This window comes from Camelus bactrianus, chromosome 21 (assembly GCF_048773025.1).
Source record: "Camelus bactrianus isolate YW-2024 breed Bactrian camel chromosome 21, ASM4877302v1, whole genome shotgun sequence".
NCBI lineage: Eukaryota > Metazoa > Chordata > Mammalia > Artiodactyla > Camelidae > Camelus > Camelus bactrianus.
Genome location: NC_133559.1, coordinates 19,481,664 through 19,497,332, shown reverse-complemented (window position 1 = coordinate 19,497,332; position 15,669 = coordinate 19,481,664). Strand labels below are relative to the sequence as shown.

Sequence of the window (15,669 nt, the reverse complement as noted above, 5' to 3'; positions counted from 1 at the left end):
AATCCTTCCTCTCCAGGCAGGGTCAAGTTCCTGGGCTATACTTTGTGGCTGCAGCTGCTGGGTCCTGCCCTTGGAAGACTCTCACTATTGAGAGAAGAGGATGCCCCAGTGCCCAGGACCAGCTTCCACCTGGACGGCCCTGAACACCTGGACAAGTGCTGGACATATGGTGCTCTCTGACTTAAGATTTCCCCTTCCTATTTGCTCTGGGTCAAAGGGTGTTGTGAGGCACCAACAAAGAAAACACACGTTTCCTGAGAAACAATCAGGGGTCAGATAGTGATTCCTCATGCCTTGTTGTTAAACACAACCTACTCGTAAAGAACCCAGTGCAGACCTGTAACTATGTTCCAACTCGACCGCCTGAGCTATTGTTAACATGTCACCTCATTAGGTCCCATTACGAACACAGCTCCCGGTGAAGCCTTTTCCGTTCACAAGGGACCTCTCCCTCACCAGGCTTCTCCAGGATGCAGATTACTCGACTAATCTTACCCAGAGTTACAGCTTGAGAGATCCTTGAGGGTGAGGTCGATTTCTTACACATACCTGTTTGCTCACAGCCTTGAGCGCATAATAGGTGCTTAATAATGAACTATTTCGTTAGGTAGTTAGGTAAGTGGGAGCGTCAGGCAGGTAGGTGGAGGAGAGGGAGGATGGCCCAGAAGATGGCATGGTGCCTGCCTGCAGCATAAAGGGGCTTTACTTCTCCTAAATGAGCGCCAGCAAGAAACGGGTTAGAACCCAACAGCCACAATTGCGCGGTACTGAGAAGGACCTAACCTGAGATGACCCAATGCTCATCGTAATATAATTAGCATTGCGGTTTAGGCCCCCCATGGGTTTTTCTGTATACGCCATGAGTAAGGACATGCGCAAAGGGGACAAACATGACTAAGATTCCAGGAGCAAGAACCATCAATCAGTCAAGAGACCACCTCTAAGCGAGGGTATAAGAGGAGGGACAAAGACCGCTGCTGTTCCTTCCTTGGATCAGCCCGCCTCCCGTCCTTCCTAAGGAAATCCTTTAAAGTCTTTCTCTACACAGTGCGCCATCTCCCGTCTGAAATCTTGTCTTTTGGGTATGACAAGAACCGGGGTCTTTCCCCTTCCCCCTTTCGGGGTAACAGTTTCAACGAGGAAACATCAGGGAAGCAGATGAAGGCTGCGGGGTAGAAGACTGGTGCCTTGGGCTCCCCAGCTAAGCCTGCTTCTTCTCACCAGCGCCTCCCCTGCTCCTCACTTTCATGTCAGCAAGTTACCATTTTAACTCACCGTGCTTTGCAGTAAGCCTCCTTACCCCTCATGGGTATACATAAAACAGTCCCATTCGAGGCTACTTGTGGGTGTTTGGGGTGGGGGGGCTGTGCCCCCCCGCAAAGGCTTCCTCTCCAACTGGGAGAGCCCTGCTGGCTGACACCAGGGTGGCGCCCAGTGTCCCGAGCAGCCTAGAAGCAGCTAGCCTAGAAGCTTCTCTTTCCTGGGGTTGCTTTCGTTTCCTATTTCTGCTTGAATTGTGTACTCATCCATGTGTCTACTGAAAATTTATTGAGCACTTGTATCTGCCAGACACTGGGGACAAAATGGTGAGCAAAGCAGTCCCACCCCTACCCTCATGAAGGTTCCAGTTTCTCCTGGAAAGACTGTAGAAGAAAATCAGTAGCCAACCAGCTTAATCCCCAGGCTCAAAAACAAAGAAACAAACAAACAAACAAACAAACAAACAAACCCCCAGGCTCAAAGGATGGAGATAAACTCAACCTTGAATCGAACTGAGTAACGGATACGCCTTAAGAATGCCGCTCTCTAGCGCCCCCTGCTGCTGCCATCTTGCACGGCGGGCCCCAAGCCAGCACCTTCCTGCCTGCTCCCTCCACAAGCCTAGCTCTGTGGTTGGCAGGGACTCACGCCTGGAGGGTCTTACTGGCTGTGGGGAGAATCTGAGCTGGAGACTCCCCGGCTCCAGGCTCCAGAAAGGAAATGGAGCTGGAATACACAAACAGCGAATCTGGAGTGGACAGAGTTTCCTCAGAGGAAAAGGGGTTTCCACGTCCAGAATTCCAGGCGGTGGGGACTGCAGGGAGTGCGGTATCTGGCGCGGAGAGTGAAAGGCAGAAGGGTGAAAAGGGTGGGAGGAAGCTGACCAGATGTTTATTGCTCTTCACTGGGCAGGGAGTGTCCTGTGATTTCCAGTGAGCCCTTTTCTCTGCTTTTAGGAAAATAATTCTATGTCATGAGAGGATGAAGTTTTGTAAAAATCAGCTGTGAAAACTCAAGGGTATGCATCGGTTTCCTTCACTGAAGACTTTTCTTAATTAATGGGAGTGAAGGAAGCTAGCTCATTTCACAGAGCGTTGATTCCTGGAAGAGGTGACTAGAGTCTTTTCATGTCTTCTGGGCAATTAGTGGGCACTTGGGTGAACTTGGCTTATGCAAGAAGGCGGAAAACCTTGGAATCAGGAGATCTCAGTTTCCTTTCTGGTTCTGCCACTCATTAGCTGTGTGACCCTGGGCGAGTCCCTCTCATCTGTAAGTGCCCATGTGGCTCGAGAGTTCCATGAAGGCTTTGAGAGGGAGCTGCTGAGAGCAGGCAGCAGGCAGAGCTCAAGCACTGAGGTGTGGTGGGGGTGGTGATGGCTGGTCGCTAGAGGAAGGCAGAATATGTGGGTTTAATCAGTCCTTAACACATCAGGCTCCAGGGGGAAGACACGATGGGGAACCACAGTGATTGAGAAAAGTTCAGTGAACCCAACAACCACATTTCTTTCCCTAAGCACGTACAATGGCATTTGCTAGGCACCATAAAGAACACTGAGAATGATTGCCTTTGACTGGCATTCAAAAACTGGGTTGGACCAAGTGAAAATGCCAGGGATTGTTAAACTCTTCACCCCTGACTGGCACCCACACAGCTCAACAGTGACTGGCCTGCAGCTTAGCGCAGATAAAGCTAAAGAGAGGGATAAAGCGTGGGTGAAAAATACAAAGATTTATGAAAGGGCAGTGAGGACTGACTGGAACAGCCCCAGGAATACAGATCGCATGCTCCTGGACTAGCCGAGGCAGTGCTGGATCTCAGAAAGTAAGTCAGTTCCAGGGAAGGCAGAAGACCTGACTTTCAGTCCTAGGTTCTTCCTTTAAGAGCAGAGTAATCCTCAGCAAATTGAAGGCAGTAAAATTATTTACGTTTCTCTTTATCCAGAATTCTTTTCCTCCATGGAGTTGGCAGCCCAGGAATTATCTTAGTCCTTTTAACAGAAAGAAAACATTCCTAAGAGTAAAGCTGAACAGATTTGAATCAGTTCTTCCGGACTATAAGATATTAAAAAAAAAAATCATTTCAGTAATGTTTATTATCTGATTCAGGAACTGAGAATAGTACCCCTTAGTCAGCAGTAAACAGACACTCACTGATAAGTGTGTCTCAAGTTCAAGCCTAACTTTAGAACCAATCAAATGAGAATAGAATCTTTAGAGCAACATGTATTTTCCCAATCTTGAGTAGAGTCTGCCAGGCCACATTTGAAATATTTATTTCACAAATATTAAAGATGTTATTGGTATCAGGCAATATTAGTTGCTCAAATGCAGATACTATTTTGAAAGTTACTGAGGAAGCTCCTGCACGTGTTCTGATTTGCGTGAACCTCTTCTTGGCATATTTGGTGGTTTTTCCATTTTTTTTTTCCTGTTTTCTTTTTAGGTTTATCAATAAAAAGCAGGGATTATTGACCTAGGGTCCAGAAAGCCCATGATTTGGGATGGGGAAAAAAAAATCAGGTTTTTATTTTCACCACCTTCTAACTGAAATTTCAGTTTAACATTTCATTCCATTATGGATCTAGTGATAAATCCAAAGCTGTGTTAGTACCTGTGACTTTGTCACCACCATTAGAGATCACAGACATTTGACATTTAAGCGCAATTGTTGCAAATACCAAGCAATAGTATTTGCACTCAAAATTGCTTTGAAATTAGACCCTTCCCTCACAAGAACTTGTTTTTAATGTGTTCAAAAAGGACATCTATATTTCAAATTCAAGAATTTTTTGTAGTATTTCAATATCATGTGCTTCTTTTGCAATCCTATATAATTTATACATTTAAAAACATCTTCCTGTGAAGGGTTCCACGGATTTCATCAGTGAGTTTTAAGGCATTTGCTTGCACACACGCACGCACACACATGGTAAGAACTAGTCTGGGGGCTAGCCTTCATGCTGGTGCTTGGGGTGCAAGACTGGAATTGGAAAGTTCTCCCCAAAATTAAAAAAAAACAAAGAAGAAGAACTGGGGGAGGGTATAATTCAAATGGTAGAGCGCATGCTTAGCATGCACGAGGTCCTGGGTTCAATCCCCAGTACCTCCATCAAGTAAATAAATAAACAAACCTAATTACCTCCCTCAAGGAAAAAAATTTTTAAAAAGAAGGAGAAGAAGAAAGTTCTCCGAGGCATACACCCACACTTGTTTTAAAGCAAGGGGCAGGGCAAGAATTCTCCCAGCTGCTCCCATCGGACAGCTACTCCCCGAAGCTGGTGGCGTGCTGCCCTTGTTTTCTGGCTGGATGTTACTCATCTCTGTCACTGCTGCAGGGACAAGGGACCGTGTCTTAGGCACGTCCATATTCCCGTTTCCTAGCACAGTGTCTGATACAGGGCAAGGTCTCAATAAAGTTTGCAGAGTACACGGATATACAAACTAGAAATAAATCCTTATGATTTCAGCACCAAGGGAGTCATACTGGATGAGGTGGGTATGAGTGTATGTGTGAAAACAGGGTGGGGATATTTAGGGACTGTTACGGGGCTGCGGGGTGGGTAAAGTGGGACATTCGTTTTCCAAAGAAATTCAAAACAGACTTCTGGAAGGTCATTTTCTGAGGATCTTGCTGGCAGTGTGAACCCCACCCACCCACCATGCATGGCCCCACCCGGCCTCACGTGGCCCCCTCGTTCTCCCCCCCCCCCATGAAGGGCTGGCTCCCAGTATATATAAACCTCTGTGGAGCTGGGGCAGGAACCAGCAGGGCCACCCATCCAGACACCTCGCAGCGTAGGGAGAGTTCCAGAGAAAGCCTCGCCCAGCCTCTGCACTGAGGGCTCCTGTGCCCACTGCGGCCGCCGCAGGCCCAAGATGCCAGCTGTCCAGCTGCTGCTGCTGGCCTGTCTGGCGTGGGGCGTGGGGGCCAGGACAGCCCAGTTCTGGAAGGCCAACGACCAGAGTGGCAGCTGCCAGTATACCTTCAGTGTGGCCAGCCCTAGTGAGTCCAGCTGCCCCGAGCAGGGCCAGGCCATGTCAGCCATCCAGGACCTGCAGAGAGACAGCAGCAAACAGCGTGCAGACCTGGAGTCCACCAAAGCCCGGCTCAGCTCCCTGGAGGCCCTCCTGCACCGGCTGACCTCAGGTCAGGCTGCCAGGCCCGTGGAGACCCAGGAGGGGCTTCAGAGGGAGCTGGCCACCCTGAGGACGGAGCGAGAACAGCTGGAGACCCAAACCAGGGAGCTGGAGACAGCCTACAGCAACCTCGTCCGTGACAAGTCAGCTCTGGAGGCGGAGAAGAGGCGACTGGAGGCGGAGAATGAGGATCTGGCCAGGAGGTTGGAAAGCAGCAACCAGGAGGTCACAAGACTGAGAAGGGACCAGTGCCCCAAGGCCCGCAGCATTTCTCAGGATGTGCCTCCAGGATCCAAGGAAGGTAAGGATGTGGGGTGACAGCGATATGGCTCATGGTGACCTGTTACACGTGGCCCAGGCCTGTCCCTCTTGTCCCCTCCTTTCTCCCAGGGACCACACATCTAGCACGAGGCAGACAAATTAAGGAGGACAAAGCAATCACTTTCACATGTTGCTAGTAACGTAGCTCCTGGTAGTTCTCCTGAGGTGAGTGGTTCCAGGTTCTCGAGCCTACCGGTGACAGTCAGCACGGTCCATGGTACAATGAGAAACGCAAGGCCCAGGCGAGGTGCATGTATATATGATCAGTACGAAGTGGCCAACTCTCCCCTTCAGAAAGCTATCCTTTTGGGAATCGTTTGGAGATCATGGATTCTTCCCTTTCGTGGTTAAAATGACTTCTATTTATGAACTGACAACAGATTTATGGAATAGTGATAGGTGGTAGGGTTTTTGGGTTTTTTTTAATGTCCTTTCTTGGCAAAATAAAGAGGCAGCAAGCCTTTGTGGGTTCCCTAAATATGCTGTTTGGGAAATTTTCCTGATTTTGGTCCCATCTGAGAGTCTCTGCTTTTAAGTCACTGGACCACTCTTTGAGGTGACTTTTGCCGCCTCAGATGCTGCTCCGTTTATCCTGGCCCCTGCCAGAAGGTGAGTCCCTGCCTGTGCACTGGGGGGGGGGGCACAGTCTTCCTAATAGTTGTTTTTTGTGTCACTTTTTGTGAAATTGTGCTCCCCAGCATTCTCTGTTTAATAAGTTTTCCAACAATGGAGGAACTAGCAGCAAATCCAGTTGCGGGACAATTAGTCTGGAGTCTTCAAAGATTTGGACATCAAGAAAGAAAAAAAGGAGAGGCTAGGGTTGGGGAGCTTTAGATTAAAGGGGAGTGAACCAAAGTGGTGACCAAATGCAGTGCATGACCTTGGAGTGATTCCTGCATCCAGGGAGACAAAGCTACAAGAGACAGTTTCAGGATCCTTGAAGAAATTTGGATATAATTTATCCGATTGTGTTACTGAGTTAATGTTTGGCATCTTGGGTGAGATCTGGTATCGTGGTTCGGAAGCATATCTGTGTTCTAAGGAGTTCCAGACTCAGGTACTTAAGGGTGAGGCAGCAGAATATCTATAGTTTACTTTCAGATGGTTCGACAGAGACAATAATATAAAGAATGAGAAAGAAAAATAATACGTGTGACCAAATATTAATAGTTGGTGAATCTAAGTGCACAGCCCATGGGGCGTTGGCTGTACTATTTCTTCCACTTTTCTAAAGCTTTGAAAATCTTCAAAATAAAACGATGGGAAACTATTTTCTAAAAACGTTTTCTATGTGAAAGGCACGACCTGCGCAGGTGTGAGGTCAGAAAACCCAGGAGTTGGTGCCTGCTGTGACCTCGGGCAAGTCACTCAGCCTCTGCGCCTTCCTCTCTCATTCATAACACGGCCGTGAACACTCCTCCTTTTGAATAATGGTTTCCACGGGGTTCCAATGAAATCACTCGAAGGTATAAAGGATTTTTGAAAAATCCTATGTTGCTAGAGTTGGAAGAGATCCAATTCTAAATTTTACAACAAAGGAAAGTAAGGGCCCAGGATGCCAACGGAGGAGCCCCAGGTCGAACAGCTGATCCGAGGTGGAGCTGAGACTTGTTGAACGTAAGGCTTTGAACACAAATGAAAGAATCATTATTAGCAGAAGTGCTGTGAGGTGTTACATGTTTCAGACTGTTGACTGGATGAACAAAACCTATCTGTGTGCGTGTGTGTGCGCACGCACGTGTGGAGGGGAGTTATTGTCTGTGGTCATTTAACAAGTCTTTGGAAATTCATTCGATGTCTTCTCCGATTTTACATTTCTTTTTGTCCGTTTCAGCCGCTCTACTTTCGAAATAAAGACAACAACCCATTATAGTGAACTCCAGACTTGGAAGCTCTTTCCTAGCAGTGGGTTTTTTGGTCAGCAGGAAATTATATTAGTACAAGAATGTAGAGCTGGGAAGGGGGCCTAGGGAGCATCTGACACCTGCAGCTCATTTGTGCAGATGTGGGAACTGGAGCCCAGAGAGGTCACTCAGTGGTCTGTGGTCACCCAGCCCACTGGCGGCCCAGCTGAGACTAGAATTCAGGCCCCTTTCCTTGAGGTTCAGTGGCTCTTCAGGACCCTGAAGTGACCTTTAGTTTAGAGAAACTAAAGATGAAAGACTGAAAAGCTACATTTAAACGTCAAATAAAAGAAGTGCTTGGGACAAAAGGTGAGCTTTGAGATTCTAGATTTGAGGGGTAAAGGGGTGTTGGGGGCGGCTGGGATTAGGTGTGGCTGTGCTTTATGTAGGGGAGGCAATAACTGAGGGGTGGGGTAGGGGGCGTGAGGGCTTAGTGAGGCTGAGTGAGCAGGGGAAAGGCTTGAGAAGGTGGCCTTTTCCTTACTCCACCTATAACTCAAAGTGTCATCACCACTTTCTTTATAGTGTAATTGTTATATAGAAAAAAATTCTCCTTAAGACTCATGGAAATCACTTGTCTATAGGTGTGTGTGTGTGTGTGTGTGTGTGAGAGAGAGAGAGTTGAGATAATACACCCAAATAAAATTTTGTAGTAATAGTTTTGAAGTGAAATGTCTGGAAATCTTTTAAATCAGCCCAAAGTAGAAAATGTAGATTACCCAAAGCTAAATTAGAGTTGGTGATAATGTCACAAGAGAAGCCCCACTTTCCCCTTTATTTCTTCTCTACTTTGAACTGGTCCTTCCAGAGAACAGAGCCTGAGCTGAGGGCTTGTGCGCAGTGTTTATATGGGCCACCAGCCCAGGGAAGAGAACGGGGTGGGGCAGGGAAGGAAGGAAGAACCAACAAGTAGTGGGGTGAGGGGCCTTCACCAGTTGGTCCCCACGGTGGTTGGCAAAGGAGGAGCTGTGCAGAATGCAGCAGAGGAGGGGAGCATTTATCCCTGCATCCCATGCTCCACTGGCCAAGGGTCACCCATGGGGTGTAACGCACCTCCGTGATGCACAGATCTAGGCACCAGGCTGGTTCTTGCAGAGAAGCTGGGGCAGGGCAGTTGAGGTGAGGTCCCAGCAGGTAACACCTGTGCAAGGCAGATTACCACAACAATGGCTGGAAAAAGGCAGGCAGGATACTCAGCAGGGGTGCCAGATTGCTCAGCACAACACCGCAGATTTCACTTCCTCACCTACAGGATGGGGGGAATCATGGCCCCAACAGGAGGTAACATGGCGAAGCGCCCAGCACGGCAGGCGCCTGGCTCAGCGTGAGCACCCCCAGTGGATGGATTAGAGCTACAAAGGGCTTCTTTTGCTCGAGTTCCACTATTGTTTAAAAATGATCAAAACATCAACATGTACACACGTTTCTGTAACAGGCACTGATTCTAGAGATGGCCCGTGTTGGGGCAGGCAGCACCCAGGACAGTTGTCTGCGAATCTTCACTTTCCTAGTGTTCATGACAACCGGTGATTATGTTGGCACCCTTCTTTTCCTTCATCCGGTTCATTTACATAATACTGACCTAGCTTTTCGGGCAGTGATAGAAAATAACTACAAAAATCATTACAATGTCATTTGCATATATATGTCATGCAGGCCTATATACATTATACATATATTGCGTATTTGTATATACATATAGACATATATGTATATGATACGCAAGCGAGTTAATAAATTCAGTTCCTAGGTTAAGCTCACTAGGTGTCTATAAAGCAAAGGTAAGGGAGATAGGACAGAGCCTGCAGAAAATACTTCCAGAAATTTGTGATAGGCATGAACTTTTTAGCCACAGCAGGACAGAATTTTAATAGAAACAAATAAAAGTCCTAAAATTTTTTAGCTGTCTGATACAATATGGGCCTTAATCTTTTTATAATCTTAGTTTTCCTCCCACAGTCAGAGTGAAATTTGAGTGATTTTGAAACATTCCAGAGAAATTTTAGTTTTAATACATTTTTACTGATGTTTTCTTTATAGTTTGAGCCAAGAATTCTGAGGCTCAGAGAGGTTGAGTAACTTGCCCAAAGTCACACAGCTGGTACATGACAGGACTGAACTAGGAAGCTACTATTTCTGGCCCAGTCCAGGCCCCTTCCTGCAAAGACCTCCCTGCCTTTGGTTCTTGCATCCTCTCCCACAGGCTTCGGTTCTCGTGACAGACGGCTCTACTCTGGGAGTCTGACCCTTGGCAGGTATTCCTGGCTGACACAGCCAAGAAGCAGCCAGCAGGCTTGTAATCCAACCATCCCACCTGCCAACTGAGCACTGGCCTTGCAGTCATTCTGGAAGCCATTCCCCGACATTATGTTTTATTGTGGCTCTTGTTTACTCCAAAGAAAGCACATGAGGTGTGGCTTCTGCAAAGAGGGATTAAAGGGGTTTAGGGTGGGGGAGAGAGAAGGACCCCTTGGTCAGAGGGCCTTGGTGGGACCGGGAAAGGAACTCGGCACCATCCAGGCACCTGTGCCTCCTCTTCTTCGCAGTCAGGGAGGAAGAGCTGATGGGAGGATGGCTCTGACGGGAGGGGGTGTCCCCCCTGATGGGGATTCCATGTAGGAGCTGTGTGTGTGTGTGAGCCACTCAAAGGCAACTGAGTCAGCTCCAGGAGTGGGCCCCCCAACAAAGGGCTGAGCACATCTCCGAGGCTGTTTTACAGCCTGCGGTAGCAGTCTGGGTTCAACCAGGAAACAGAAAGCAAGCTAAGTCAGGGATGTATAATATAAAGAATTCGCTGACGACAGAGCAACTATGGGATACAGTAAACTCCACATGGCACGGGGGGGCTGAGGGAGGGTACCAAGGAAGGACAGACTTGGGAGGGGTTCAGGCCTCCTTGAGGAGGGTGGGGTTCAGCCCATCAGATAACAGAGATGCTGGCTGATTAACCCAGGCTGCAGCCGGAATGACCACCTCCAAGTGCAGGCAGGGAGTGAGTGGAGCCTGGGACAGGCTGCAGGAGCCTGCATTGCCCAGGGTCCCTGTGGAGGGACTCTGGGTACCATGTCGAGAAGACTGTGGAAAGGTTGTGGCTGAGCCCAGGCTGCGAGGTCAAAGAGGAACCACATCCTGGGCTTGTGCATGGGGGCCAGACTCCACCAGATGTCCTCACCTGCGGGCTGCCAGCCCAGCCCCTGCAGGGAAATTGCAGGAGACCGCCTCCTTCCCACCACCACCCCACAGTGTCCCTCCAGCGCCCTCTACTGAGAGAGCTTAACATTGTGCTCACTCTAAAGGAGAAATGCCTTTCCAGAGAGCGTCTATGGAAGGGTTCAGTTCGGCACAGAAAAGCAATACGTTTATAACTGATACACGTCTCCACCACAGGGTGGAAAGGTTCACAACTGCCATGATCTTGGCAGACCTGGGTTCAAGTCCTAGTCCTACCACTTAACAGCTGTGTGGCCTTGGGCAAGTTACTTAACCCCTCTGAGCCTCAGTTGCCTCTTCTGCAAAATGAGCATAACATTCCCCCTCAGGACTGCTATGTGGAATAGAGGTAATGATAGCAAGAGCCTAGCATAGTACCTGGCTTATAGGAGGCACTTAATACATGGTGGCAGTAATTAAACTAGGTGCAGACTGCAGTGCTAAAGCCTATTTCTATTTCTCTAAAACATATGAAGGCACCAGATCACATAAATGATTTCTATAAAACTGCTTTGAAATGTGGAAAGAGTGTAAATACTTAATCATCTCTTTTCACAAAGAAGCTGTTTTTCAATATTTCAGTGTCAGTATTGTAACTATCTTCAAGGAAGTCACCTGGGGAAATGCCTATCTGGGTTTCTTTTTCTCACTTTTTTTTAATTCGCTGCGGTTAAAGAGGGCATTTTTCTTAATTTTCTTCTTACTGACTTGCAAGCGTATGTATCTACTTTTCTCAATATACATCTTTTTCTCAGTAGATCACTAAATGGTATGACCATCGTAGCTATGTTCACAGAGTGAAATAACTTGTATCAGACGCACATTTTCTTCCTTGTTCAAAACTCGTCCTGGAAAGATATCTGACACAATATTTCAGTTGAGCATGTAAAGCTTAATATGTTACTTCTTACAGGAACATTTGCCTCATGACAATGAAAAAAATTAAGTCATGCAGGAAATTGTCAATTGTTGAATTTCAGGCATCCCAGAAGATGCTGAGGATCTTCCCAATGTCCCTGCATCACACCTCACTGACTCATAAATCAGAGCTCCTAGTGGGAATTATTTTCACTGTGTACAAGCTTATTTTGAATATGCTACCCTGTGCTAGCACATTGCTATGCAATATATTATTTGTGAGCTTTTTACTATGGAATTTTTCAAAAATTCACCAAAGTAGACAGAATAATACAAACCCCAATGTACCTCTCACCCAGCTCTGACAGTTGTCAGCATAGCCCAGTCTTGTTTCATTGTCCCTGTTCCTCCTCCCCTTCCCCCACCCCAACTATTATCTTAAAACAAATCTCAAATATTGGCATATCTTTGGAAGCCTATTTAAATCCCATCCTCAATATAGTCCATCCTTAGACCTTTTCCCTCACAGTATGATTTTGCTCTTTCTTTTAATATAGTTTCTAAATGGAATTTGGAGAACTTGGACTTCCAGGAACTGAAGTCAGAGTTAACTGAGGTTCCTGCTTCACGAATCTTGAAGGAGAGTCCGTCTGGTCGTCCCAGGAGTGAAGAGGAAGGCCATGGTATGGAGTTAAATTTCTTCTCTTCTGTACCCAGGTGGTCCTTATCTGTGTCTGGCTCTGTGTTCAGAGTTGGTCAGCCCACTACGAGGAGGGAGGGTTGGACAAGGCACCTCCCTGAGAGCATAGGCAGGGAAGGGGAAAAAAGAACAGAACCCCCTTTCAGCTCTTTCCAGGGCAGCTGGCAGGAAGTCAACATTTCCTAGCCAAGTTCTGTATCTTATCGCCTTACCCTTGGGATGGGGAGTGGGCTGCCCTGGGGGAAGATCAGGGATGTGTCTGTTTCACCCACTTGGTTGTCACATAGAATTGATCTCACATGAAAAATGACATTTTTCAGTAGACCCTTCATATTGTTATCTTGAGGCCAAGTGGACATCTTGTACCACCCCAGCACACTATCTGTTACTAAAGGTATCTCTTCTGAATGTTGGGTACTTAGGAAAAGTATGATTGCCCCTCTCCACGATGTTCCCTGAAAGCCTGATTTTTAAGACAAAGACTGATTTTCACAAACAGTGACTACCCACATTACTGACAATTACGGCTAGCACTGAAGGGCATGTGTGGGGTGGGGAGTTTTTGAAATATTCAAAATATGATTCCCTGAGATATGGGCAGCAAAGAGTTTCTACCTTCTTTTGGGGGTGGGGGGAGAGGTAATTAGGCTTATTTTTTATTTATGTTGAGAGGTACCAGGGATTGAACCCAGGGCCTCCTGCATGCTAAGCACATGCTCTGCCACTGAGCTATATCTCCCCCGAAGCTTCCCCTTCTATAAGGTAATTGAGGTGCCCATTAAAGTACAGAGACTTGTTTTGATTTGGCTAAGTATAAGTTTTCAATCATCTCCCCATCTTTAAAATTATATTCTTGTTTTATTGTATCAAATGGATGCCTGAAATATGTAGTCCATCGGGGGAAGGGCTTTAAAAATCTTTGTTTTATAGAAATTACAAGGACTTGATTTTTTGTCTCATTTTTTTAAAAATAATGAAATAAATCAGACCTGAAAGTCATAAAAAGTAATATAACAAACACCATGAGACCCCGTCCAGCTTAAGTCGATTATTTCAAATATAGTGTGAAGCCCTCCTGCATCTTTATAACTGATACCAAGCAGAAGCAGTATTTATTGAAAAGAATCCATGTAATTACACCCCGTGCTGTGCAAACCTGTGTCGTTGAAGGGCCAACTGTGGTTCAATTCAGATCGTGTATTAATCTTATAATATTTACTGAGCATTTGGTCCATACCAAGCACTTAACATGTACAATTACATTTAAAACTGACAACAGCCCACTACCCAAGACACTACTGTTGTCCCCCTTTGCGAATGAGAAAAGTGAATCTGAGCGAGCAAAGTAACTTATTGGAAGCCACACAGCCAGCGGTGGCAAGGCCTGGGCTTAAACCCAGATGGTCTGTCCCTGGGGTTTTCACTTCTGCCAGCTCTGCCCTGCTTCGACATCGTGGAAAGATGGTGGATAAGCGGGTTTTGTCTTAATTCACCAGGATGTGGAGAACTCGTGTGGGTAGGAGAGCCTGTCACGCTGAGAAGAGCTGAAACAATCACAGGCAAGTATGGCGTGTGGATGAGAGACCCCGAGGCTGCCCAACCCTATACTCGGGAGACCACGTGGAGAATCGACACGGTGGGCACGGACATCCGCCAGGTGTTTGAGTACGACTTCGTCAGCCAGTTCACGCAGGGCTACCCTTCCAAGGTGCATGTGCTGCCCAGGCCACTGGAAAGCACGGGCGCAGTGGTGTACCAGGGGAGCCTCTATTTCCAGGAAGCCAAGTCCAGGACGCTTATCAGGTATGAGCTGGGCACCGAGACGCTGAAGGCTGAGAGGGAAATCCCTGGAGCTGGCTACCACGGACAGTTCCCCTATTCCTGGGGTGGCTACACAGACATCGACCTGGCCGTGGACGAGACAGGTCTCTGGGTCATCTACAGCACCGAGGCGGCCAAAGGCGCCATTGTCCTCTCCAAACTGAACCCAGAGAACCTGGAACTTGAACAAACCTGGGAGACTAACATCCGGAAGCAGTCAGTCGCCAACGCCTTCATCATCTGTGGCACCTTGTACACCGTCAGCAGCTATTCGTCGCCCGATGCTGCCGTCAACTTCGCCTACGACACCCACACGGGGAGCAGCAAGGCCCTGACTGTCCCCTTCAAGAACCGCTACAAGTACAACAGCATGATTGACTACAACCCCCTGGAGAAGAAGCTCTTTGCCTGGGACAACTTCAACATGGTCTCCTACGACATCAGGCTTTCCAAGGTTTGAAGAGCTGCCAAGTGCTGCCAGAAAAGGCAGAAGGGGACAGTGTTCAGGGCGCCTGGGGGAGAGCCAGCCAGCCAGTGCCTACGCAGCTTCGCTCCGCTTTCCAAGCCTGGATTAATCCGAAAGAAAAGAATGTGCGCTGTCACCATGGCTGACTGGGCAGGAACAGCCATCTGGGGATTTAGACAATCTCACACTATAATAGTCTTTACTTCTGTCAGCTCTTAAAGGGATACTTAATCAAAATAGTTTAACTTTTCTGGTGACTTAAGGCAAAAGCTGTATTGCGTAGTAGTTTCTTCACAAAAACCACAAGGCTTTTTATAAATGGCCCTCACCAGGAGGGGGGACGGTATAGTTCAGTGGTAGAGTGCATGCTTAGCATGCATGAGGTCCTGGATTCAGTCCCCAGTACCTCCATTAAAAAAAACAAATAACCTAATTATCTCCTCTCCCCCCCCAAAAAAATACCCCCCCCAAAACAACAAAACAAACAAAAAATAATAAATGGCCCTTACTGGCTGAAGAGAGTATGTGTGGAGAAGAGTTTGGGAAAAACAGATTGCCCCACGTGGACCCCAGGGCCATCCCCCGCTCTTGCACACTGCCTGGTTACCATGAGCTACAATAACAAACAGTGAGCCTAAAGGAAGAAGAGCAGCTTTTGCGCCAGCGCTGAACACACATAAGATGTGTTTACTATAGTTGGCTTCTAATGCTTCAAGTGTCATCCTGTTGTGTGGTATAGGACCTCTGCCCCGCAAAATAAAATAGTCTTACATAACAGTCTCCTTGAACTTTGTGGGAAGCTTTGCTGAAGAGAAGAGTGCAGATTTCAACCACCAGATAATTCCTTTGGGTTGGGAGCTGTGACTGCAGTATGCTAAAGTTGTGTTGGGTTGTGTGTGTGTATGTGTGTTGTGCGTGTGTAACTGAGAGGCTCACACCTGGTCTTGAGGTGTCGCTCACCATGACAGCAGGCAAGCAGTGGATTCCCACCT

General features: G+C 47.4%; 1 protein-coding gene across 1 annotated transcript; it reads left to right on the top strand.

Moving 5' to 3' along the window:
• Positions 1-5,005: 5,005 nt before the first annotated feature.
• On the top strand, positions 5,006-15,454 carry MYOC (myocilin). Its single transcript, XM_010956793.3, has 3 exons — positions 5,006-5,698; positions 12,248-12,373; positions 13,887-15,454. The coding sequence occupies exons 1-3, from the start codon at positions 5,137-5,139 to the stop codon at positions 14,669-14,671; spliced, it is 1,473 nt and encodes a 490-aa protein (XP_010955095.2). The 5' UTR covers positions 5,006-5,136; the 3' UTR covers positions 14,672-15,454.
• The last annotated feature ends 215 nt before the right edge of the window (positions 15,455-15,669 follow it).

Coding starts and splice junctions, on each gene's coding strand:
- MYOC (XM_010956793.3), top strand. CDS start 5,137: ATGCCAGCTGTCCAGCTGCTGCTGCTGGCCTGTCTGGCGTGGGGCGTG. Junction 5,699..12,247: donor GCCTCCAGGATCCAAGGAAG/GTAAGGATGTGG, acceptor CTTTTAATATAG/TTTCTAAATGGAATTTGGAG. Junction 12,374..13,886: donor GAGTGAAGAGGAAGGCCATG/GTATGGAGTTAA, acceptor TTAATTCACCAG/GATGTGGAGAACTCGTGTGG.